At 40.8% G+C, this 25,093-nt stretch overlaps 1 protein-coding gene across 19 annotated transcripts in view; it reads left to right on the forward strand.

The window, feature by feature from the left end:
• Window positions 1-70: 70 nt before the first annotated feature.
• The window catches only part of PRRC2C (proline rich coiled-coil 2C), a 68,720-nt gene continuing 43,697 nt past the window's right edge, over window positions 71-25,093 (forward strand). For 17 of the 19 annotated variants that reach the window (XM_021545877.3, XM_021545881.3, XM_021545880.4 and 14 more), the window contains exons 1-5: window positions 71-163; window positions 16,214-16,381; window positions 17,528-17,705; window positions 21,081-21,187; window positions 24,094-24,225. In XM_021545877.3, coding sequence (XP_021401552.2) covers window positions 16,267-16,381; window positions 17,528-17,705; window positions 21,081-21,187; window positions 24,094-24,225 — 532 coding nt within the window. In that variant the 5' untranslated portion in view covers window positions 71-163; window positions 16,214-16,266. Of the gene's footprint in view, window positions 164-706; window positions 843-14,503; window positions 14,606-16,213; window positions 16,382-17,527; window positions 17,706-21,080; window positions 21,188-24,093; window positions 24,226-25,093 lie in introns of those variants that run through there. The other 2 variants (XM_085586834.1, XM_021545878.4) reach the window with 2 other exon arrangements.

A 25,093-nucleotide genomic window follows, 5' to 3' on the forward strand; every position in this document is an offset into this window, starting at 1 on the left:
GGCTCGCGCTGTGCGCGGTGACGTCAGACGTCGTTGGCGCCCGGCTTGGCCGCCCGCCATCTTGGCCCCTGTGTGCGAGCGGCCGAGGCGGCGGCGCCGGGAGAGGCAGCGGCCCCGCCGGCACCGGGACCCGCGGGCAGCCGAGCGCCGCCCTGCGCGCCCGGTAAGCGCCGGGGCTCCTCCGCTTCACCGCGGCGGAGCGCGGGCTCGCGTGGCGGCACGGCGCCGGCAGGAGCGGGCGGGCGGCCTGCGCCGCATGGCCCCGGGCGGGGGCGGCTTCCGCCCGGGCGGGCCCGCGGCCGGCGGATGAGGGGCGCCCCGGGCCGGCCCCGCCGCCGGGCCCACGGGGCGGGCAGCGGCGCCGGGCGGCCGGCCCGGGGTGCGCCGGGCCGCCCCGCATTGGCGCTCGGCGCCGGCCGCGCCCCGCCGGGAACAGCCCGGGCCGCGCCCGGGGCCGGCGGGAGAGGCGGCTCGGCCGGGAGAGGCGGCTCGGCTCGGCTCGGCTCGGCTCGGCTCGGCCGGGAGAGGCGGCTCGGCTCGGCCGGGAGAGGCGGCTCGCCGGGGCCGCTCCTGCGGGGGTGCTGCTTCCTGCTCCCGCTCTCTTTTTTGCCCCTCGCTCTTCTCCTTGGCGCTTGGTCTCCTCCTTCCTCTCTTCCCCTCTTCTTCTCTTCCTCCCTTTCGCTCTGCTCCGGAGGTTTCTCGGGGAACGCGCCCTGCGTGCATTGGCGCTCATTTCGCGGCTCTGATTCTTCCCGCAGGAACGCGCGGGGCGAGCAGCCTTGTCTTGGGGCTGCTGGAGGCGAGGCGCCTCGCTTCTCCAACTCTTTGACTCTTCGCCTACGGTAAAAGGCAGTTCTTGGGTGGTTTGGTGCGGGACTGAGTGAAGGAAGGCATTGTTTGTGCTCCCGGGGTTTGTAGGGCTGGGGTGGTCGGATCCAGGGATGTTCTCGTGTATAGATAGCGCTTCAAGGATGGTGAGAGCGTGGTGAGATGACACGGCTGAAATTCAGGCGGTTGGTCGGCAGTGGGCATAATCCAGGGATGCAGGAATTGAAAATTTTGAGGCAGAAAGAAAATTTGCAGTTCAGGCCCTCTTCCTGAGGAAGGGGACATGCACGAGAGCATGATGCTGAGCCCTGAATGGAACAGCGTGGGTTTTCTTCCTTTTTGTCTTTCGCGTGGTCTTCTGCAAATGTATTGTTTAGTGGAACGTCTTGAAGTCAGTATTTTCAAGGAAGGACCGTTTCTCCTTGTTGCCCTGATTATTGAGGTTAAATAGTATATTACTGGAAATGAGCAATATTTCCGACAGAAGTAATGGGGCTGTGATTTTTAATAGTTCTGTTTCTTGTGCAGTGAGGCACCTGGCCTACTTGGTGTCTCATCTTAGTGAGCTCTGCTCAGGCAAGAAACTGCTTGTGAAGGGGCAGGAAACAGGACATGATCTCATTTGTCCATGTATGAGAAACAAAAGGATTGTCCTTTGATACTGACTGTCAGCAGCTGTGTGGCTATCAGAGTGTTTTGGGATTTTTTTAATTTTATAGTCTAGAGAATTTTGCTTCTGCATTAATTTTGTGGTGTTTTGCTGCACCTCTGCCACCGTTTTCTTGAGAATAAAGAACCTCAAAGTCTTGGGAGTTGCTTGAACCGGAGGAATGTTGCGTGGAAAGGTGGTTTGGTGATGTGGGCTTGAGAGGTTGCTCTTTAAACTGAAGTGAGAGCTTGGTTCTCTCTTAGGCCACTGCTTGGAGATAGGATTGAGGCTCTGTCTGCCACCTCAAGCTCGGCCTTGCTGAGTGGATATGTTGCCTATATGAACTTCTTGGCTTTTGTAGATAATAGCCCATGAAATATGTATAACTCAATATACAGTTGCTTCTGTGAGTCTTGGTAATATAAATATTCTATGTCTTGGCAGTTTAGTAGCAATTTATAATATCTTTGCTCTTATTTAGACTTTCCATAATGGGAGCCCTGGTTTTTTGTAGAGCAGAACAGTTACATCAGTCTCCAGTTTTAACTTGGGCTCTTCCCCCAATGCTACAGGTATATGGGATGCATCTTCCATAGGTCCTGTGTCCCTAGGGAAAGTGCAACAGGCCTCAGTCAGCAAGGGAGAGATGATGCAATTCCAAAGGGAGCTCCCTGTGGGTTTGGGGCTGTCTGAATGAATGCTGAGACTGGCAATTAAGAGAAAGAATGGAAGTCAAAGCAGGATTCTGTTCTGTGGGGCCAGTTTCAGCCAGGTGTCCTTGCAGGACTGGGAATACAATTCCTTTGTTCCAGGCTGATTTCCAGGCTAAGCAGCAGCAGGGATGTGAGAGTGGAGAGAGGGTAGGATAAATGCCATATAAGGGATTGTGTGGATAAAATGAGGAGATAAAAATCTTGCAGAAGAGTTCAGGCCTTGCACAGTGTGCTCTTTCAGAGGAGTAAACCCTTGTGTAGTGGATTTGGGGGTGTGAGAGAAGGAAAGACGCTTCTCTTCAGAGGCTCCTGCAGTAGTGCAGGGTTTGAGGAGGAAAAACTCCACCACATGAAAATGCAGCACCTTCCCACTAGCTGAGGATGGATGCTGGGCTTGTAATGACAGCACTGCTGGTGGTGTTTTACTGGTAGAACCAGTTCATCTTCTGCAGGAAATTTTTCCTTTGCTCAGCCTCACGCTCTCGTTGGCATTTGGGTTTTACAAAACCCAGTAGAAGCTTACGGGTGAAAGTAGTGTAAAAATAAAAGCTGAAATTGAGGTGAGGACATGGGAGAAAATAATACTGAGTATTGGTGAAATGAAAATGCAGTACACAGGAGTCTTAAAAAATGCGTCAAGAGCAGAGGAAGATGAAGTCCTAATAAAAATCAGATGAAGACAGCTTTTATGTCTATGAAGAACAGGCTAACAGAAATAGACTGTTTTTATTACAAATACCTCAGCCATTACATAACATTCTAAGTCAATGCTAACGAGCTCGTCTGTTACAGATTGCAAACACATACTAAAGGGAGAAACTGTTTAACATTTGCATTGTTCGTGGTTTAAATTATCTGACACTGTCTTGATTAATGGGAAAATTAGAGTGCAGAATCAGCCTCACAGGTCTTCAGTCTGAAGGATGATGGTGATAAATTTTAACTGATGTTTATTTGAAAATAACGTGGGCTTCATTTTCAGGGTCTTCCAGCATCAGAGACAGGAGTGGCTGCACTTCATGTTTAGCTACAACAAATGCACAAGTACTGCCTGAAGAACTGGGGCATCACCCAGTCCTGGGTAGCTGAGAGGAGTCTCTTAAATACCAATTTAATCCGTGTACAGCTGATTCCTAAGTGAAATGGCAGCCTTACTGAGATTTGACATAGTTGGGCTGTAAATTGTAGTTTGACAGTGATCAGGCTGCCCATTTTTTGCTGCACCGCTTGCTTAAGTTAGCAAACCAAGTTAGCTGCTTAGAAAAGCAACCCTTTTCAGGCTGTCCTCATGAAATTGAATAAACCTCTACACCTTGGTTTAAAATTCATCATTTGTAAACATGTGACTTGCTAGATTTTATTGTCTATAAATTTTAACTTACAGTTTGAATCTACAGTTACAATTTTAAGGAATGTTTGCAGCAGTAATGATTTAAGATGTACTTAAAATGATTTGAACCTTCAGCTAAGGTGGAAGTGCAGCAACATTGGCTTTTTGTTTGAGAACCCAATAATTTTCTCTCAATTAAAGACCTGATAGTGCTTTAGGACTTCTGTTTCAAACTCAACAGATATTCCACTGAAGTGCTTCAGTCTTAATATCAATGAATTGATGCTTTCATTTTGAAATAAAATACATACTGATTTATAGGGCTTGTTTTTTAGTTATGTTTAGGACAGTCTGTGCTTTGTGTAGGTGCACAGCAGAAGTCTTCTAATGAAAAGGAACAAGAACATTTTTCCTTAACAATGGAAATAAGGAAGATATGTTTTAGCAAGAAAAGCTTGCCTTTGGCTTGTGGCATTTCTAAGTGGTTGCTTTGCTGGAGTCACCTTGGTTAAGAGATATTTTTCGTGCCACAGATTAAGCCACCAGCATGGACAGAGCTTTGTAGGACACACAGAGCTTTGGACAGCAAAAAGTTCCTTGATAAGTATTTTGATAATGTGTTGAGTCTGAATTATTTACTGCATCTTGAAAGTAAAGTGTCAAGGGATGTGTGGGTTGTTGTTTGTTTTTTTTCTGAACAGAATAAACAGAGAACCAAGAGCAAGTGAAGATGTTAAAGCTCATCTGGAGCCATTTGGCAGATACAAGTTAACTTCCATGGAAAATGGATTCTGGAGTGCTGAGAGACAGATGCATAAAGCTGCCTATGCTGATAAGGCTTTTTAAATTTATCTTCTCATCTTTTTTTCCTTTTTTTTTTTTTTTTTATTTTATTTTTTTTTTGTGGTCAAACCCAGTCTAAAGCAGAGGTCTGAAGTTGACCCTTACTGTAGTTAAATGGTGTTGTCCAGAGCTGTTGTCAGTGTGGTGTTGGCAACTGCATCTCTTCCATGCTGAGCATTCCTCAGTGAACAAGGAGATGTGTCTGTTCCAAGAAATGAGTGAGTCACAGGGCAAAGCATGTAACCAGAGATCCAGAGGATAATGGGCAGCAGGTAGAAGAGGCTGTGAGCTCTCTCCAAGCTGGGCCAGGCCAAGGAACAAAATTCTACCACCTTTACATGCATTGCAGTGAGATTTTTTTACTGATACTGACAGTGTGTTACAAGCTGGAGCATTTGGCAGTCCTGGCTCTCACTATCACAGTGGGAGTATCTTAAAAACCTTCAAATGCTGTAACATCTCTTTAATACAGAGAAGAAATTATATTTATTTTTGATGTATATGAGTCAGGTTAGGAATGTGATGGAGTAATGGGCAGCAAAGAATTTGGGCAAGGTGGGAAGTTTTGAACATGGTGACAAGTAGCTTAAATCATTACATAACTGATTAGAGTAACTGTTTTGAACTTTTTTATATAATGCTGAGGTTGTACAAGACTTCAAAACTTTTTTCCGTAGGTTCCCATTGTTGAGTGCTTCCACCTTCAGGTTGGACCCTTCAACAACAAAAGTAACTTGAAAAGATGAAAAGAAAAGAATTGGCAGGGAAAAGGTGGCAAAGAGGGGTTTAATTTTGGCATGTGTGTTGTAAAGAAGAGGGGAAATCCTTAAGGATGAGCCCTAGAGTGGTTCTTGTGCACTGTCAGAATATTCTGTAGGAGCTCATAAACAGAGTGGCTTAACATTATTTCAAAGCAACTTCTAACAAATTTCCAAAATAAAACCCCATAGATGTAATTATTTCTTATTTAAGGATTAACTTATGAATAGCGGCTTTGGAAAAACTAGTTATGTTTAAAAATTTTTACTTACTTGCAGTTGAGGTCAGAGATACTTGGAAGATACAGAAAAGTGTGATGAGAAATCTACTGCTTAACATTGTTGTTCCTGGGGGAGAACACTGAAAAAGGTGTCACTTCTTTGTGAAAAAACATCAGTTATTTCACTGGGGCTTAGAAGGTGGGGTAAAGGAGCAGGAAATTGAAGTTTTTTAAGAGATTCCTTGAGTTACTCCCATCAAATGAGTGGTTTAACTTTTTTCTCCTAATCTGTCCTCCTCTCTTCCAGTGTCCAAGCCTACATGGGGGGGGTGGGAAGGGTTGAAAATGTGCCACCAGCTCAGTGAGGGTTTGTAATAGAGAGGCTTCTGCAGTAAGTATTAAAGTGAAAGGGAAAAATGAAACAGTTGAAAGATGGGCATTGGCTGTAAATGGCTGCAGCTTCTGCTCATCTGTTGGGAATCTGGTCTTCTTTCATGTACTCATTGATTTTCTTTCATCACCTTCCTAGAAGGAAGTGTTCTGCACCAGCTTATCACTGGGGCTGCCTTAGGAGCTGACTCCTGCTCAGCTGTTCTGCTAACTTCCCCCAGGCAGCACCTGCAGAGGAGCAGACAGCTCACCGCAGAGACTTGTGAGGCTGCTGCTGTAGCCCCACTGTGGATTTGTCTTTTGTCCTCCTTTCTCAACCTGACAGAGCAGCCAGTACTCAGCATGCCGCCAAGGAGGGCACTCCCCATGTCACTGTGTGTGGGGAGAAGGGCTTTGCTGATATTCTTGCCTTTCCAGGCTTCTTCTGGGTGGTGTAGTTCAGCTGAGCAAGAAACAAAGTGGTGCTTGTGACAGTCTGCTGAGTGTGTTTGTAATTTTTTATGGGATTGTTTGTGATCCTAACCATTAACAGATGCCTTTACAGAGAGCTGCTGTGGTCTGGATAAACTGATCTAAATTAGCTGTTAAGAAGTCGGTGAATAGTTGTAATTTTTTCAGTTAAAAATCCTTCTGACAGGTAAGACAGGTCATGGTAGTCTTCTGTATTCAGAGAAAATGCTGCCTACCAGGCTGCTGTTTGAATCCTGCACTTTGATAGCAGGTACACAGCTTGTTTCTGCAAGAATTTGCCTTAATTTATTCCCTTATCTTGTGCTTAAATAGGCAACGATTCAGTTTTGTGAGCTTTGAAGTTTTCTCATTCTTCCAAATAATGGAAATTTCTTTAATAAATGGTTTTGCAAATCTTAAAAATAAGTCTCATTTGGCATCTGCAAGTTGAAAAGCTAATTGGGCGAAAGCACTTGCATTGTTCTGTTTCCAGAAATAATGAGAATGCTTATCATTATGATGCTCTCTGTGATTCTATAGAAACTCTTTGGTTTTTTGGTTTTTTTCTGGCCTTGGCTTTCTTCCAGAACTTCAAAACTCTTGCCTCAATTAAAAATTTACTATTTATGAAAGTTTCTTAACCAGCTGCATGAAACTGGAAAATCAAAGATCTGTCTTGCAAAAGATTTGCTTAATGCTTGGTGTCAAAGAAATCAGAATAGACTTGTAAAAACATTGTCAGGCTAAGAAGCAGTGAAATAGCCTGCTCTAAAAGTGACCTGCAGAGAAACCTGGGATGTTAGGTTTTCAGAGAAAAATAGATTTTTAGTTACATCATGTTCGATAATTTTCTGAAACACCTGAATTGTATTTTGTGTCTGAGGATTGTCAGCACGTGGCCAGAGTAGCTGTGTTGGGTTGGTGCATTGCCTTTGTCCAGTGCTGGTTCTGACCTAGGTGAGACACTCGCTGTCACTCTCTTTGCTGGAATGTCTTTAAAAATCCTTTCTGGCAAAGAAACTCGGCTAATTTGAAAAGGGCTGACACTAGAAGGAATGCTCTAGGTATTGGTAGTTAACTCCTCATTTGCACTTGAGCTGTGGTTGTGGTATTGAGTTTCTCTCCACTGGTCTGGTCGTGTAGAAGGAATGAGAAAATGAACTGGGCACTTGGGGTACCAGTGAGAGCTGTGCTGTGTTTACCTGGTCACCATATTCCACTGTGGTGTTCTCATCCTGCAGTTAGGAGTTTTTTTGGCCTCTGGCAGCTTTTTATTCATGTGTCAGTGAGCAATAAGGTTTGTTTTGCATTGCTGCCTTGCTGTGCCTCAACCCAAACTGGGAATTGTGCTGAAAAGAACTGGACAAGTCTGATGGTCGATGCTCTTGGAATCTGCAAGCAGTCAAGTGGAGAACTGTTTAATTACACATGATTCCACATCACCTCCATCAGCAGTGGGAAGCTCTCTGGGACAAGTGCAGCCTTACAAAGCTGACTGTACAGGTAGAATAAGATGTGCTGCAGTGTTGAGGCTGGTGTGCCTCTGCCAGGATCAGACTGGGCCATTCCAGTAGAGGGGAATGCTGAACCCAGGTACATTTGGCACATCCAGGGTTTCTGATCCTCATGACTTTGTGGTGCCTGTGCAATTAGGTTCACAACTTCAGCCTTTAAGTCCCTTCTCTGTAGTATTTGATTGTATGCAAATTCCATCAGTCTGTTAGCCTAAAGAACTATTCCTCATGTTGCAAAGAAGTTTGAAAAAAATGGCCAAAGTAAATTTCCTGAACTCAGAAGCCAAATTAAAATCACTTCTATCTAGATCTTTTAAACCAGTCATCATTTTTTTTTTGGCTAAGGACTTGAAGCCTTAAGTCTGAGTATGGACATCAGATTATTTCACTTTTTCAAGGTACTTGACCACCAGAGTAGGATTTCTGTAGGAGTCTTACTTGCTTAAAAGTGCTGCTGCTTGAGGTGGTGGATGTTTGGCTTTCAGTTCAGAATAGTGGAAGAGCTTTTGTTCAAACTCTCTGGTGATACTTGTACGATTTTTTGATTATCTAACCTCTGAAAATTTAAAGAATTACTAGACACAACATTCACTGAAGGGAGTTTCTTAATTTTACCTTGTTTGATAGTCCACTTTGAAAATTGATAATTTTTGAAACCAATTTCTATTTTAATTGTAAAGTTCTCTTTAAAATAACAATATTTAATTTTAAAGCTACAGCAGACAGGGATATTATATTTTCTGCGTGTGCAGTAGTTAAGAACTGAATGTAATTTTTAGGGAGGAACTTCCTAATTTCAGCATTTTGTTTTAAGAATTTATATAGTATTGAAATATATTTATATAAATACAAAATTTATGCTTGAGTGCGTCTCTAAATTATCTCCTCAGCTCCATGTAAAAGGCAGAAGTAAATATAAGAAGTGTCTTGATGAACAGCTTCCCTTACTCAGTAAAAAGCTGAAGACCATACTTGGGCCATTGGTGTAAAACATGGAAGAAAGACACAAACATAGAAAGCATTGAGTTCCTGGATAACTGCATTGTTCTACGTAATATTTAGATAGTATATGTGAGGATGCTGAACAGATTTATATGATGATCTGAATACAAACATGTAAAAAAATTGACGAAATGAAAACTGCTTTATTTCTCCCCAGACTTCCTAAATAAGTGCACTGGCATAATTTCTGCCTGTGAGGGGAGGGGATGGGACCAGAATCTCTCAATTACTGGAGGCCACCTAAAAAGGAGAAAATTTCATAAGCAGTAGAAATACCTGAAATCATCTTAGCTGAAAGAAAGCAGCTGCGTGACACATGAAAATATTCAGTGCATTTTTGACAGTTTTATTGTCAGTGTGAGTTTAACCTGTCTGTGGCTTTTTAATCCCTTGTTATGTGGACACATTTAAGTCATGCTGATTCTGATTGAGCCTGCTGATCAAGCTTCTTTTGTCAGGGCTGTTCCACAGGAGTATGGTTTTGTTGAAATACTCATGCACATACAGCTAAATAGATATTAAAATCTATGGATAGAGATAAATTTGAGGTTTGCTGTACTTGGAACTGCGAGGTTTTTAATTATTTTTTCTTTTGTTCTAAAGGAAAAAAAATGAATAGAACTGACAGATAATTTTTTTTTCTAGAATATGCATCCTAAAAGTTTGGTTAGTGCCATGTTAGTCTTAAAATGCTCCCAACAAAAATACCCTGAGCTGTTGTGGTTTGTTGCTGCTTTTCCTGTTGGAAAGCCAGGGTTTAGGTGACCAGTATTTCTCCTAGAAAATGGATGCCTTGCAGGCTAAGGCAGCAGATCTGCTTGCTCCCATAGATTGCTGGTTCAAAGTAACATATGCTTTGTGGTGATGTTAGATTCTGAGTAGTTTTTTTTGTGGGTGGCTAATTTGGGTTGTTTTTCATTGCTTAGCTTAGTAGCTCTATTTAGACTGTTGTTGCATGTCTGTTAGAATTGATGCAGACATATTTGTGGGTGCCCATTTCTGCATCCACAAACTCCATATTTATAGATGCATCTGTGGGGATGATGCCCTAAAATGGCTGCCTTGTGTCATGGTGTGTTTCCCACCTGACATACTCCGTTTTGGAAAGACTTCCTTAGGCTTTAAAGAGGAGCTATTAGAGGAACGATTGAACTAGCAAAGCCTTCTTTGCTCCAGCTTTGTCTCAGGATGGAGTGTCTTGGTTCTGAAGAGCCAAATTAATTTTGATATTTTTTCCATTTGGTGGCTGTTGACTCCTCTGTAGATTGTGCCTGTGCTACAGTTCTCCCGCTGAGGTGATGGGTACAGAGGTGACGGTGATTAAAGGGTTTTCTTGTCCTATTTGGCTGCCAATCTCTTTATAGAGTCCATACAATCAGTGCTTTGTGCCCTCTATGAAGCTGTGCTGGAAACCAGTGAGCCCAAAATCTAGAGATGGAAGAGTTTATTAGTGAGACTTTCTAAAGAAGTAAAACTTGTGTGGGTCTTGTTCAAGAATGAACTGTACTGAGATCTACCCAAGAACTCTTTAAAGATTTGAAGAGCTTCTCTTCTTGTATGTCATAGAGCTGTGATGGAGGTACATGAAGAAAAAGCTTGGAGTCCCCACAATTTTCCTGCAGTTTTCAGCCTGCTTAGCAGCAATCTGCTTGGTAATGAACCTTGCTGCAAGTGGCTGTTGGAGGGAAGGGAAATCCTGATTTGAGAGGCTTTATTAAATACTTAGATTTGTCAGAGACACCTTTGCTATCCAAGTCTTACCAGAGGTTCTCCAAGCTTGTTTCTGTGTCATATTAAGCTGATAGTGCAGAAGTTCTTAAGAATCCTTAATACTGGGATAAATGGCCAGAACTTTTGTGTATATGTTTGGTTGTTATGTTTTTGTAGATAAAAATTGGGCTAAAAATGTAGGTTCCAGAGTTGAAAGTATAAGGCCATCAATAAGAGATTGTTGATAAACATCCCTATCAGAGAAATGAAGTCGGGATGTTTAACTGTAATTCCATTTTTTATCTGTATGCAACCTTCCCTATACAAAACCACATCCAAACCTCATGTATTCAGTAATTGCACAGTATTTTGGAGTGACATTTTAAAATAATAGGATTCCTTGAGACTGGGTTACAAAAAGCACAAAAAAGGTTTTTTTGGGTTCCAAGTACTTTGACTCCAGTATCCTCTGTTTCTTTGTTTTAAATTGGCATTCTGTTTCTGTAATTGATTTAAATTGGTCTCTTTTTGAAGATCACACAGTTGTTTTTCAAAACAACTTTTTTTCAAAAATTCATATCTAGCTGGAGGTTATGCTTAGATTTTACATTAGTGGACAGTTTCTTCAGTTCTAGAATCTAAATTTGCCAGACATACAGTTCAAATGAAAACTCTGAAATTTTTAATGCCACATTTTTGCATGCAGTGAATAATTTTTTTCATTACTAACACAGATTTGGGAGCATCTGACTCTTAAAACCAATGGAATATGTGAGAAAAAAGTTTCATTTTATATTTTTTTTAATAATTTTTTTTAGTCTTCGTATTTGGTTCCAGGATTTACCTGAGCCACATTGTTCAGTGTCCCAGAAACAAAGCTGTTCTTAGAAAAGTGAAGTTATGGCTGGATACAAATAACAGATTTCTATATGATGTTTTTTTACCCTTTCACTACTTGTAGTGTGCTTAAAATAGTGTATGGAAGTTCTTTCTGCATTGGTTTCTTGGTTTCTGTTTTGAGAGAGGTGCTAATGTGTCCCAGTTATGGATAAACTTTCATGTAGTGTTTTTTGTGCTATTTCCCACTTCACAGATGGGCATTTGAGGCACTGAGAGTTCAGATCTTCAGCTGGTTTGTCTTGAATGGTGCTCTTTGCCTTAACAGGCAATTCCAGTACATCTTTCTCCAAATGTGGCCAAAACACAGCCCTTGGAGTAGAGGTGACAGGGGCTGGAGATCTGCTGTATTGAATAGGAATTGTGAGAATTATTCCAGTATTTTTAATGTTTTACGACTTAAATCCTGGGAAACTCCTGTCTAGGTTGCCTGTTCTGATTGAGTGCTTGTAGGCTGAAGAGGTGTGGGGTGGCAGGTTAAGATGAAGGGACTGTATTAAAGCTAATGGTAATAGTGCTGAAGAAGTCTCTTGACATGTTGCAGTAAAACCCAGACCTTTTTTGTCTAGGTAGGGGTTTAACAGTGCAGTGTATAAAATAGGGATTGAGAGAGTTTGTCATCTGGCCTGACAAGAATTCAGGAGTTAAGTTGTTAAATGTTTTATACTTCTTGCCACTCAGTCCTCAAAAGTGATCTCAAAATATGTAATATTTTTACCTTGTTTAAGTAAAACTTTTTCTGAAGCAGAGGTGACACCTTTTCGATGCTGCAGTTGGCCCTAATGCAATACTATGCCAAGTTTACAGGAGTAATAAATAGTATGATTAAATTCTAAACAAGTCATAGAGATGAGTTCTAAAATTATTAGGAGAACTAGGAATTTAGTGGAATATGTGTGATATGTATGGGGTTTTGTTTGCTGGGGTTTTACTATTAAAAACATGTTTTTGCAGTCTGGAATCGCTGCATTCAGTTTGTTTTTGTACCAGCTCTAAATGTCTAAGAGAGCACAAGTAAATGTTCCTTACCAGAGACCAGGATATTTAGAATTTATGGCAGCTCCTTTGTGTGCTATTTTCTGTACATAAGCTTCTGAGTTCCTTGCAGTATCTAAAACAGTCGACCAGTTGGAGTCTGAAAAAATAGTCTGGTACAGAAATTAGAGTAATAATTTTTACCCTAAAATCTTCAAGCCACAGTGAAATTCAGTTAACTTAATAACATTTCAGAGCAGCAGAAAGGTAAATGTTTGCTCCAGAATTTTGGGAGCATTGTGCTCTCTGTTGTGCCTAATAGTAACTAATCATTCAGAATGAACAGCTGACTTGCTTAAATTTCTTAATGGTGCAGTGAACCCTGCCAAGTGCCATTATGGCTCATGCTGTTCCTGTCCTTCTGGTGGCTGTCACCGTGCTTCCTCAGCTAGGAAAGTGCTCCTGGCATCTTGTGTGGGTTCTCAGGGCTGCTCACAGGTGCCTCGTGGTACAGCACACAGCCCAAACCTAGTGTACAACAGCACTTCACTGTAAGGATTTGACTAATAATAATAAAATATGGAAATGCTGGGCAAATTGGGAATCACTTGGGGAGGAAAGTGCTTGATGTGTCCTATGTTGAAACACCTCAAGTTTCCTATACAGAGGGAATGATTCCACTGCTCAGGTATAGGAATGTAGCACACACAGCTGAAGTTTGGATGAAAATTCAGAGGTCTTGGAGCTGGATAGATTCACATGGCTCTAAGTCATGCAGCTGTCTCTTTGTAACTTGTCAGATGGCACTGAGTGCTCGTTTAATGTGCGACCCTACAGGAAGTTTGTGGAAGGCCACATGGGCTCTGAGGGAGGGTTTGTCATCCCTGGCTTGAGTACCTTACCTAAAGTCTAATTTTGTAGGAATATCTTCTGTGGCAACCAGTACCTGTCTAAATGCAATTAAATAAATAAATAAATATATATATATATAATATTGTTGAATATATTGACCTGCCTAATTGAAATTATTTATTTTGTGCAAGTCAGATTACTGAGGAATGTGCAGCTTTAGTCATTGTAAAACAGTTTATTTTTCTATGCAGTATAAGTTGGGGAAAACTTGTCAAAAAATATGAATTTTAACACTACAAAAGGCTTAGAGCTCAGTTGTAATGAGCAGACTAGTTTTTCTAAATTAAACATAAAAAGGGGTATTCAGGGAATGTGTTCACTGTCCTCTTTTCTTGAAGCTGTCAAACATTCTAGAAAGAGCAGTTGTTACAATGAAGGTCTGCCCAAGTATGAAATCTGTATTGCTCTGTAAAAAAGTGTTATTAGGATTAAGATTTTCCATGTTTAATCTCTACCAGAGGTGCAGGCTTCGGAAAAATACAGCAAAATATTATCTTAAACCACCCTCACACTGCTTTCTGCTCTGTCTGTATCTGTGAGGGCTTTGCTGCTGTTGACAAAAAATTACCCAAGCTGTCTTTTTAAAATTTGTTTGCTAGTTTCTTGATTATTCACCATTATGAAGCTACTTCTTGTTTACAAACTCCTTGGCTGGGATGAGTCTTGGGCCAAAAATTAAAACTCTGTATGAGCTCTTTGCACTTGAAAGAATGTGTGAGCATAGTGATTGTAGGGTATGACTTGATACAGTTATGGGCTCACCTGAAAGCTGGTTTGCCACGTGTGTCCCTGGCAGTTACTGCCCAGCACCTCCTCTGATGCCCCAGGATGACTGTGCTGGACTCTTCATCATAAATACATGATCTACACTCCAGCCAAAGGCTTGGCTGCTAGACTATCCTTCATCTGTCAAAAAAAAAACTACACTGAGGCTGCAAGGTTCCACTGGAAGCCAAAGCTCAATACTCAAATATCTTTACAGAAGAGAACTCACCCAGTGTGAGTGCAAGCTTATCTTTGGAGTTATCAGCTGAGCAGATTTCAAGCACTCTTCGGGCTGCCCCAATACTTACTTGCAATTCAACATGTCAGGCTTCGCCCATCAGTATTATTCATGGCCAGACTACTGCTTTCAGCTTGTCTGGAGACCTGAATCCAGGCAGACTTGTTTATCAGGCTGAGTCTAGATCAGACGTGAGGCTCTGCATTGGCCTTTTCTTGTGGAAGGAGATTCAGTTTACCAGAAGGTGTTCTGTGGAAGAACCTGGCAGTCTGTGTCCCTTCAATTCTTCTGTGCCTCTCTGTTCCCAGCCTCTTACTTATGATGAGGAGTCTGCCACAATCATCCTGGGGCATCAGAGGAGGTGCTGGGCAGTAACTGCCAGGAGCACAGGGTGGCAAACCAGCCTTCAGGTGAGCCCATAACTGTAAAATTGTACACGAAATCACTGTGCTCACATGTTCCTTCTAGTGCAAACAGCTCATCCAGAGTTCTGATTTCCTGAGAGTTCTGGTTTGCTCGCTGGGCTGGGTTCATCCTGCTCCCATCCTGCATTTCATATTTTTGGATGACACACAGAATAACTGTTGGTGTAACACTTGCTGTTGAAATAGCCAAATGCTGACTAATCTGGAAGAAGAATCTGAGAGTTGCTCCCTTTTTCTGAGGGGAGAATATATTTCTTTGCTGTGTATGTGGCCCCATACAATGCTGGAGGTTGTCCTCTTTGCAGCAATCTGCATGGATTGTAATAGAACAGCTTCTGCCTCAAGTTATGCTGAAGCTGAGCCATCCCAAGGTTATTTGCCATCTTAATTTCTTTTCAATCATGGCTTGTAAATTGAGGTAGAAGGCAGAGGAGGATGGGAATGTTATCATACCTATATAAATTAAATTTCCATGGTCTTTTGACATTGCTAAGTGTCTGTCATGACGAAGTAGGTGCTTTGTTCTTGAGGTTGCTTGTCCTTGCAGACTGTTCTTAATCCATGAGCACCGTACATGGGAATCACGTTCCCTTTGAAGATCTGCAGCTCTGAGTTTGACATGGGAGTTTGATCACTGAAGGGTTTGAACAGAATGTCTTGCTTCTTGCTGCCTGATTTTAGAATGAAACACAACCCTTTGAGCATATATAACTCTTTTTGAATTCATATAGAAATAGATAAAAAATTGTTGTAAAAAGGGTAGCAAGATTTTTGACTGTTAAGAGAAATCAACTTGAATAATAATGTTCTGATTGAGTGAATGCTCACTTGTGTTCCTGCCTGGTGATGAGCAGCAACTCTGCAACTTCCTTCCAAGAATTCTAGAGAAGTATCACAGTTAATTGCTGGGTTCTTTTTCTCAAGGCCTGTTATTCTGGGGGAAGGAGGGAGGAGAGGAATGACCTGCTCCAAGAGCCCTGTAATTTACTGCTGCAGGAAGAATAGTGTAACTCTTGGTTTAAGGGATTCTCATTCTCCCCCTCTGAGCATACTGTGTTCTGGTTTTGACAAAAAATTCTTACTCTGTGTATTTAGTGTCTCTGGCTGCTGTGTTCATCATGGTTTTAATTGGAGAAAAAAGAAGCAAATTCCAGAAATACTAAACTGCAGTAACTTAATTGTGTCTCAGTACTTGGCTTTGGGAGTGGGTGAGGTCATTGAGCTTCCCCAGTGGGGAAAGAGCTGCTGGTGGAAATTTTGTGTGTTTGTGGAGTTTGGGATTGGGTTTTTATTATTCATTTTCTAGTATAATCATGGATGATATTTACCACTTTAAGTGTTTGATGTTAATTAAATGCTGACCCTCCAGGTTTTGTGACATTCATATTGAAGAGATAGAAATACTTAAAAATTCCTGATGTTGTATAAGGATAAGGTTTCTGGAGTTAATGCATTCCTTGGCATCGTGAAGGATGCTTAAATGAAACAGTGCTAATGGTGTGAAATATGCTGTCCACTTCTGCCCTGTGAACTCTGACTTAAGTCTTGGCTTTTATTCAGATTGCTTTGCTTTCCTGTTCTTTTTCTTTACAGGCAGATTTTGAGGAGCAAACGGAAGGTACCAGACTCGATGAGTTTCCAGCGAAATGTCGGAAAAGTCAGGCCAGAGTACAAAAGCAAAGGATGGAAAAACAAAGTATGCGACACTCAGTCTGTTTAATACCTACAAGGGAAAGTCACTGGAAACTCAGAAAACCACAGGTGAGTAAGCTCTCTTTAGAGTTGCATTCTTTCAGTTTCATCATTACTGCAGTGCTAATTATATGAGCACTTAACCACAGCATGGTTTTTCATAACTGCTTGGTGCAGCAGTGAAGTGGAAGGATTGTGGAAGGCAGCATTCATTACAGTTTCTGCTTAGCTGTAAACTGGAGTGTCAGTTAAGACAGACAGCATTTGCAGTCTAGTAGGAAGTAGAATGTGGGTAAATAAAGACATGCCATTCCCCAGCTGTGCATTTTACTGCATTAACATTTGCCACACTGCAAGTGTGAAATTGAGGGAAAGGCAATGCTCACTTACAGCTCTGGGACTTAGATTTTTTTTTTTTTTTTTTTTTTTTTTTTTTGACAAACACTGGATAAAACTTACACTGGTACCTCAAATAAGGTGACTGTGAGCTTGCTTTTTCATGAGTCATTGAATGGAGAACCAGGGGGAAGGGATGTTGATGTTCTGAAGGTTTTGAACTTGGCAAAGTTGCCTAAATTATTTGTAAAATAGAAGTGTGCCCAAACTTGTTGAAGGTTGCCACAATATTGTTTTTAAAAGTTGAAACTGAGCTGTTTGTTGTGATACACCTTACCCACGGTGGTAACTTGTGCTTGTTCCCTGAGTTGGTCACTTGGTAGGTTGAATGTCCTGTGGGGTACATTAGCTTTGTACTTGTGGTCTGGACTAAATACAATTTATAGGAATGTTTTTGCAAGGGCAGCATCTGCCAGCTGAAATTTGCAGCAATAAAGAAATGGGCTAGACCCATAGGGGTATTCCTGAACTCATCAATGTACATTAAGCTCCAGAAGAACCAGAGAATAATACTTGACATTAACATCATGTTGTAAATGCCTTCTTTAGCTTTTTGTCACTGAATGTTGTGTATAAATGTGGGGCTGTACATCCTTTTTAATCTCTGTAATAGTCCTGCCATAATTGACTCACAGCTCAAAAAGTAGTCAAATTTTCCCAGACCAATTGTTTTCAATTCCGTTTTAAAAATACTAAATTCTGAAGCATTTTAAAATTCTAATTCTTAACACTCTTACATTTTTTTTACTTTCTTACAAAACATTTTTATGTAGCTCTGTCTAAACAGTGTTAACGTGCACTTTCTGTTCTGGCACGCAGTTGCTGCACGCCATGGATTACAGAGTCTTGGAAAAGTTGCTATTTCCAGGAGGATGCCTCCCCCAGCTAATCTGCCCAGCCTCAAAGCAGAGAACAAAGGCAACGACCCCAATGTGAACATTGTGCCTAAGGATGGCACAGGATGGGCTTCAAAACAAGAACAGCACGAAGAAGAGAAGTAAGTTTTTACCTTTTTCATACTGAGAATTAGAAGTGACAATTCTAGATACTCCATTTCTTGCTGCCTAATGTTCAGTGTCCTTCAGTCAAATATAGGCACTTTTCTCCTTTAAGCTTTTAAAGAATTTCTGTGGAATTAAAAAAAAAGAATTATCACTGGCTTGGTTTGCAGGGCCATTTCTCTCCGGTTTGCCCAGATCTTGGGATTGGCAGGACTGCAAAGAAATTTGCTACACTGGAGTATTCTCAGCATAGCTACCTACCAGAGAGGAAATAGCACCACTATTAATTTCTGTGAGGAAGAATCTTGTTAGTAGAGAGTTTAAAAAAAACCTTGCACCAAAAAAGCCTCCTCACGTTTAAGTTGAAAATGGTCTGCTTATAAATTCCATATTAAGGGAAGAATATTTCACTGGACATGTAAGTTTTGATGTCTGCTGACAGGAAATACTACAGTACATTTTTGTAAGATCAGTGTCATCACCTTAAATAAAATTCTCTCTAAACCCCAAGGAATATAGCAGGAAAATTAGAGAATAGCTTGCAAGTTCATGAGAGTATGCAAAAATCAGCTTAACTGTCCTGTGGTGAGGTATGACAGAGAAAACTCAAAAATTCTTGCTTTGCATGTTTGTTTAAATCTTTATTTTCCTAATGGTTAATGTTTGCCCTTTAATTTTTTTTGTTAGAATGCCATAAATTCTACAGACTTTCAATTTTTTTTTATCTTAAGCTCTACACTATTGTTCCAGACTCCTCCAGTATGTGATACAAACAAGACAGAAGTTGTGGCATTGTTGATGCACTGTTGTATACCTTGTATGATAAAAATTTCCCATGCTTAGTGCAGTTTCATGTGCTAGATGTGTTTCACACTTGTACAGCTAAATAGCATGAAAGGATCATAGAATATGCTGAGTTGGGAGAGACCCATCAGGGTCATAGAATCCAACTGCTGGTCCTGCACAGGAAGAAACTAAATAGAAACTGAAACTTCTCGGTTTCTAATTGGAAAGTATTTTAAAGCAGTTCTTTTTTTCCATGTAAACTTAGAATAGGATGTGATTCTCATTGCATAAGTAGAAGGAAGGTTTAAATGTTAATTCTTTTCATACAAATTGCTCTGGAAAACACTGGAATTTAGGGACAGTGGTTGTATGTTCCTAGTGCTTGTGAAAGCAAAAGATGAGGTTTAATGGTTTCTTTCCTCATCTTTCTCTCCCTTTATTTTTCTTTTTATATATTCCTACATTTCAATACCAATTTTTGACATCTCTCTAAAAAGATGATAGACTTCAGGAATATAGTGTTGTGTTTAGCCTTTTATTTTAAACTTTTGAAACTGCAGAGTCACAGTTTTCTGCCCTGTGTTTTGTTTGGTATTTTAACATCTCCCTGCAACCCTGTAAATTCACTTACACTTTGCCCTGTTAAATCTGTGTTGAGCTGTAGCTTGTTTGATTAAACAGGCCTTTGCATGGCCATGTGTTAGGACACACCAGTAGTTGATATTCTGTTTACAAACAAATAAATGTCCCTTATCTGCAGCTGGAAGTTGTTTGTATTTATGTATGTATTACTCTGATAAAGGCCTCAGAAGCCAGATAAAAGTAAAATTAGTGAGGCAGAGATTTGTTCCCAGGAGCAGGTGTGTATGCCCAGGCCATGATGAAATTCTCCTAAATTTGGACCATCTGATGTGTTTGCTCAGATCTTAAAATCATTTGTTTGATTACTGCTGTGTTTGTGATATTTCAATATGCTTGAAATGCTGCAGTTTACATGTGAAGTGTTTTATTGTTCCTCTCACAAGTGTTGCAGGTAAAGGTTACATCTTAATAACAGCTTGCTTCAGTTTCATTTATTTTTTCTTGTATCATTGTATTGGAGTTCACAGGAATTCCCTGTGTTATTCCCTGTAATTATGAAAATTAATTACTTTACTGCTTTCTCGAGTTGTCACTCATTCTGTGGGTATTGCCTCACTCTCTTTCCTGGATATTGCAGGCTGTTGTGTAGTGATTTGATTAATTCAGCTGGATTCTTTCATTCATCCGTATTTGCAGGGCAGTGCTTAGATAATTAAAATTTTAAATGGGCTTATATTTTAAACAGGAGCAATGCAAGGTGAGTTTCTTTAACAGTCTTGTTCCTTGTGTCACAAAGTTCAGCAATGTATGTGATAAACTCCCCAAAGTCTGCTTAGAAAATGTGCAGCTGTAAGAAATACAAGTGGAAAACAAAAACAAATGAGAATTTTTTTTCATAGGCTGTAATACTCTCATGAAATGTGAAAATTGCATTTTGTTATTACTTTGAGAAGCTTGTGTATTTCTGCCCAGCAGTGATATTTTTCATTGTATTTGCTTCTCTGTCAGTTCTGAGAGTCCTGTGTAGTACTTTGGGTTGATCACTGCAGAACCCAAATGGAACTGATTTCTTAGTGGTAGTTCTCAGAAATTTAGGGTCACTTTAGGATCTACTTGAAGCATTTACAGTTGTTTTTTGTCAGTGAAGTGACATGATACCACCCTGCTGCTGTCTTCACTGGTGTAATAAAGTGATTCTAGACTACAGGATTTGCCCCACAGTTCCTGTTTTATCAAAAGTTCCTACCAGGGAGCTGGAGGGTTAGTCTTAGTTGATTTTAGACACTAATGCTTTGAGTCTTAAGTTACCTGAATATGCAGATTTCAGAAATAGCCTTTATTGAAAGAAGTTGAACAATGTGACTAAATCTGCAGACTAGAAAGGGCTCGTGTCTGGGTTTTTTACACTGGACAAAATGAGTGCTTGTGCCTCTTCATTGTTAAGATAGTGGGACTGAGCCCATTTCTTAAGACTTAAGGTTCTGAGCTCCAGTTCATGGTACCCATAGAGTTTTTCATGATATCTTTAGCTATGCTTATCAATTCCTTTTATTTGGGAATTTCTGACATGCATTTGCCTTCTTCCTCTCAGTTCATGGTGGTCTTGAAGTGCTTTCCTGTGTTAACTCCCGGGGCAAGAGAACATTAATCCAAATTATTCCCTTTGATGGCTGTAGATGGATTGTTTTTTTGATTGTCCAATACACTTCTTTAAAAGCTGTAATTCAGTTTATGCCTGGCTGCATTTTCTGCCCAGCCATTTTCATTGATTCCTCTCCTCTTTGGGAAGTGGAATCTTGAAATAATTAGCTGATTTATTCCATTTTTAAACTGTTACTATAACAACTCATTTTATGTAAGAAAACGCCTTTTCTGAGGAAAAGTAGTTACTGGTTCTTCAGCTGCACAGCTCCCTTATTTTATTCCCTTGTTTGCAGTAGCTATCCTGACACTTACTCTGTGCTCACCCTCTTGTATTCACAAGTGCTTTTCCTCTAATTCAGACAGCCAGACGTGCCGCAGACACAGCCAAAACCTGCTGTTCCTGCTCCTCCAGAAGCAGCTCCTGTTGCCAAATCCTGGGCCAACACCAAACCAGGAGGACAAGATGGTGAGTGCTGCTCAGGGTGGAGGGGTTCTGGGATGGGCTGGGAGAGACCCCCACACTCAGCAGTCCCTTGAGGCTTGGCCAGGCCACTTGGGACTGGGCAAAGTCATGGAAGCAACATTCCAGACTGGGAAATGAGCCCATCCTCAGTCCCTGGCTTTATCAGCGGGTCTGGCTGACTTTTACAAGCTTGGTGGAGTCACCTCCTTTGAATTGACAGGGAAGTGATGGTGGTAGCATAAAATCTTCAGTGTGGCTGTGGTGAGGAGGGTCACAGTTCTTATATTGCAAACAATTTTGGCATGGGAAGGAGAGATGGAAAGAGTTGGTGGTCATTCTGATCGGAGTTTTGGATGATATTGTGCAAAATATGTGTAATTTTGCTTCTGTTTAAACATGTGAAACAGCAATACTTTTCCCTTCATTTTATAAATTCCTTGGTTGTTTTAGTATCAAAGTGATAGTGTTTAAGTAGTTTTCTTTCTGGGAAAAACATTAAAGGTGTGTTTCAAGGGTTATTTAACGTAATTGGATGAAAGGATGGAAAATTGTTTCCATCAGTGTGACTCTCAGCTTGAGTGTTCATTACGGATGTAAGTTCAGAACTAAATCTTTAGGAGATGTTTTTAAAATGCTTGTAGAGTGAGAGATTACTTTAAATTCCTCTGTCTCCATTATGATAAATAACCTGCAACATGTTTTATTCCTTAAGTTTGAGACTTGCAAACTTTCCAAGGCTATAAAATGGAGTTAAGAATTGAGTTCTTAAAATAATAAAATATTAATAGCATGGAGGTAATTTCTTAGATACCACATGGAGTTTAACATCACCTATCTAATGATTTTTGTGCACTGAGAATTAGAAGTGACAATTCTAGATACTTCATTTCTTGCTGCTTAATTCTCAGTGTTTTGCTATCAAAAATAGAAACTTTAATCCTTCAAGCTTTTGTAGGATTTCTGTGGAATTAAAAAAAAAAATAAATGAACACTGATGCAAAGGGATCTGCATAGCAGCTTTCCTGCAGAAGCTGGTAAGATCATCTCCGTGACACAGGAAATAGTGATTCGCCTCAGTAGCTTCAAAATGCATTTAGCTAATTATTTCATAGTTACCATGGCAGCTTGTGTGCCAAGCCCAGATGGCACCCTCATTTCATTCAATTAATGCAGCACTGGGTTTGCAGTTTCAGGAAGCAGCACTGGATGTGAATTGGCAGCAGCTGCTTGCTGTCCTGGGTTTGAAATGCAGAATCCACTTGTTGTGCTCCTGCTTTCTTGAGCTGCAGTTGGCTCTCAGAACTTGCAGTTTCTCCACCTGCCTTGTGCATGTTCCTGCAGCACTCAGCCTCATGCTCTTGTAAAACTTGAATGAGGCAAGGTTAAACCTTTCTCTCATCCTCTGGGTGGCCATGGGGAAGGGAAGAACTAAATGTAACAGCAGCATGTATTTTTCAGCTCATGCTTCAGCTAAAATTTGGAGTAAATTACTACTAGAATATCTTTGAATTTTTTAACTTCTTTCTGAAACATCTTTCTGAGCTGCTTGTTGCCAGTCTGGCTTCTTCAGGTTTGTAGCTTAAACACAGTCAAAGAGATTTCTGCTGTTGTTACTTTGCCACTAAAATGTTCACTGTGTAGGCTTGAGCAGAAAGCATTTTTCCAGATTCATAAAACTCATGAATGTTGCATGCCACAGGATCTCAGAAGGGGCTCCCTTGCCTGGCAGGTCATCTGGTTAGTGGGACTGGTTTTCTACAGCAACAGTCCAGTGTCCTTTAAGAAAAAACAAATTAATGTGGTCTGTAGTATGCAAAGTCAGAATGAAAATTGAAAGAGTTCAAGGAAATATGTAGACACAGGTATAAATACCGTTGTTTTGTGGCATGCCTTTACACAGCGCAGAGTAAGGAATTTATTCTGTGTTCAACTCTTAAAAAAACCCAACCAAATAAAAGCTCACTGGGATCCCTGCATTTTATCTTTGTGAATGATTCTTTCAGAGACTGGAGAGAACAGAAATTTTTCTAGTTGTTAAAAATAACTAGATTGGGATTGGGGGGTTTTGGACACCATATATTCAGATATCTGTTTGTGAGCTTGCCCTTTCCCATAATCCATGTAGCCTAATACCACATCCCTTAGTAGTCAGTGGTAGAGACAGGTACAGGAACAGGCTGTAATTCAGGCTCTTGGAAGGGAAATCTGTACTCAGTCAGATTATTGGTGATTTGGCACAGGAATGCTGCTGATCTAATAGGTCGCTATACATTATGTGTATGGGGAGGAAATTGATGCAAAGCAGATGTCAATAAAACCTTCTAACAAGGGAGACAACGTTTATATGTTGCTTCCATACTGTGTACAACAGAAGTCTTAAATTCCAATCTTGAGTATGATGTCAAGGGTTTTAGAAATCAAAGAATGTTGTTCTAATATTTTTCTCATAATGTAGAAGCTGTGGCCTTTTAAAGTCCTGGAGATTTCTTACTAGAACAATAATTAATCATAAACGTGTTTGCAATTACATAGTTTCCTATTCTTGGGTGGACTACAGCTTTAGAGTGAAAAGAAGGAAGTCTTTGTCTGGAAGGAGTGGGGAAAAGTGTTTACAGAGCTGAGGAATTCCAGGTACTCCCTGGGCTCAGTCTTGTTCCATTGTCCATTGTTGCTCTGTAGTGCTTCTGGATTTTTCTCAGCCTCAACAGCTGTCACAGTTGGTCCAATAAATTCAGCAACTTTGGAACCCTTTATATTGCCAGTAAATGACTGTGGCTTTAACATTTAATGTTTAACTTTTTCTTTTAAAAATTTAATGTTCACTTCTAGGGGATGATCAGGCTTCTGTTAATTTTCTGAACTATTTTGTCTACAGCAAGTTGTGACTTTCTGAATATCTTGCTCTGTAGGTCCACCTATTCCAATCAATAGTTATTTCCAGCAAGAATTCCCCAGTCTGCCGGCAGCTGGGGATCAGGAAAAGTCAGGCAAAGATAAGGAAGCAACTGAAGATGGATCAGGAGCCAACTTACGACCACAGAGTAAGTGTGAGCTACAAATTGTGAAATTGGTTTATGTGGAACTTACTGCTTGTACCCTGTAAAAAATAAATAGATTAATATGTTGTTTCAATCAACACACTCCTACATGGAAGAAGTGGATATTTAGGGTTTTATTGTTTTTCTGTGTTCCTGGTGTGTGGAAAATAGTGTGTTTAATCCCATCACTTGCCATTTTCCCAGTGTCTGCAGTACTGTGGTTGTGATCTGAGGAACATTTGTTAGTAGCACAATACTGGCATTTTCTTACTTCAGCCACTGATGTCACAGCAGATGAGATACCTCTTCAAAGAACTTTCCTAGAGTTAACTAATTGCACAAATGATCAGGCTGGCCTTAAGTTGTTAATACTCCTAAGAGTAGGGCCTGAAAATTCCTGAAGAGGAAGTTCAGTCTACAGATGCCAAAAGAGTGGGTTGTGCCTTTAAAGGCATTAGCATCTTCAGCTCCTGGATGCAGTGCTTTGACCAGCTGGATCTGTTTCAGCAGTGGGGGATTAGATCTGGTGAAAACAACTATAACAGTGCTGGGTTTGCATCTCTCAGGAAAGAAATGTGTATTTCTTCCCCAGATCACTTTAATTGGGAGGGTGTTTGGGACTGTGCTTGTTACCAGTGGAAGACAAGGTTCCTTTCTCCCTCAAAAGTTTGGTTTTGATGAGATTTGATGGACTAGAGGTCCTGTCTTGCACTGTGGCTGGCGCTGTCCTGTGCCAGTGATAGGCACTTTAGAGGGCTTGGGCTCTCAGGAAATGTGTTACAGGTCTTAGTTTTCCTTGGATTTGTTTGTCAGGTCCTGCAGACCCAAGGCCATGTTCATGTCTTGTCTTGATCTAAAGAATAAATTGTCA

This window comes from Lonchura striata, chromosome 8, assembly GCF_050655825.1.
Source record: "Lonchura striata isolate lonStrDom1 chromosome 8, ASM5065582v1, whole genome shotgun sequence".
In the NCBI taxonomy this organism is placed as follows: domain Eukaryota; kingdom Metazoa; phylum Chordata; class Aves; order Passeriformes; family Estrildidae; genus Lonchura; species Lonchura striata.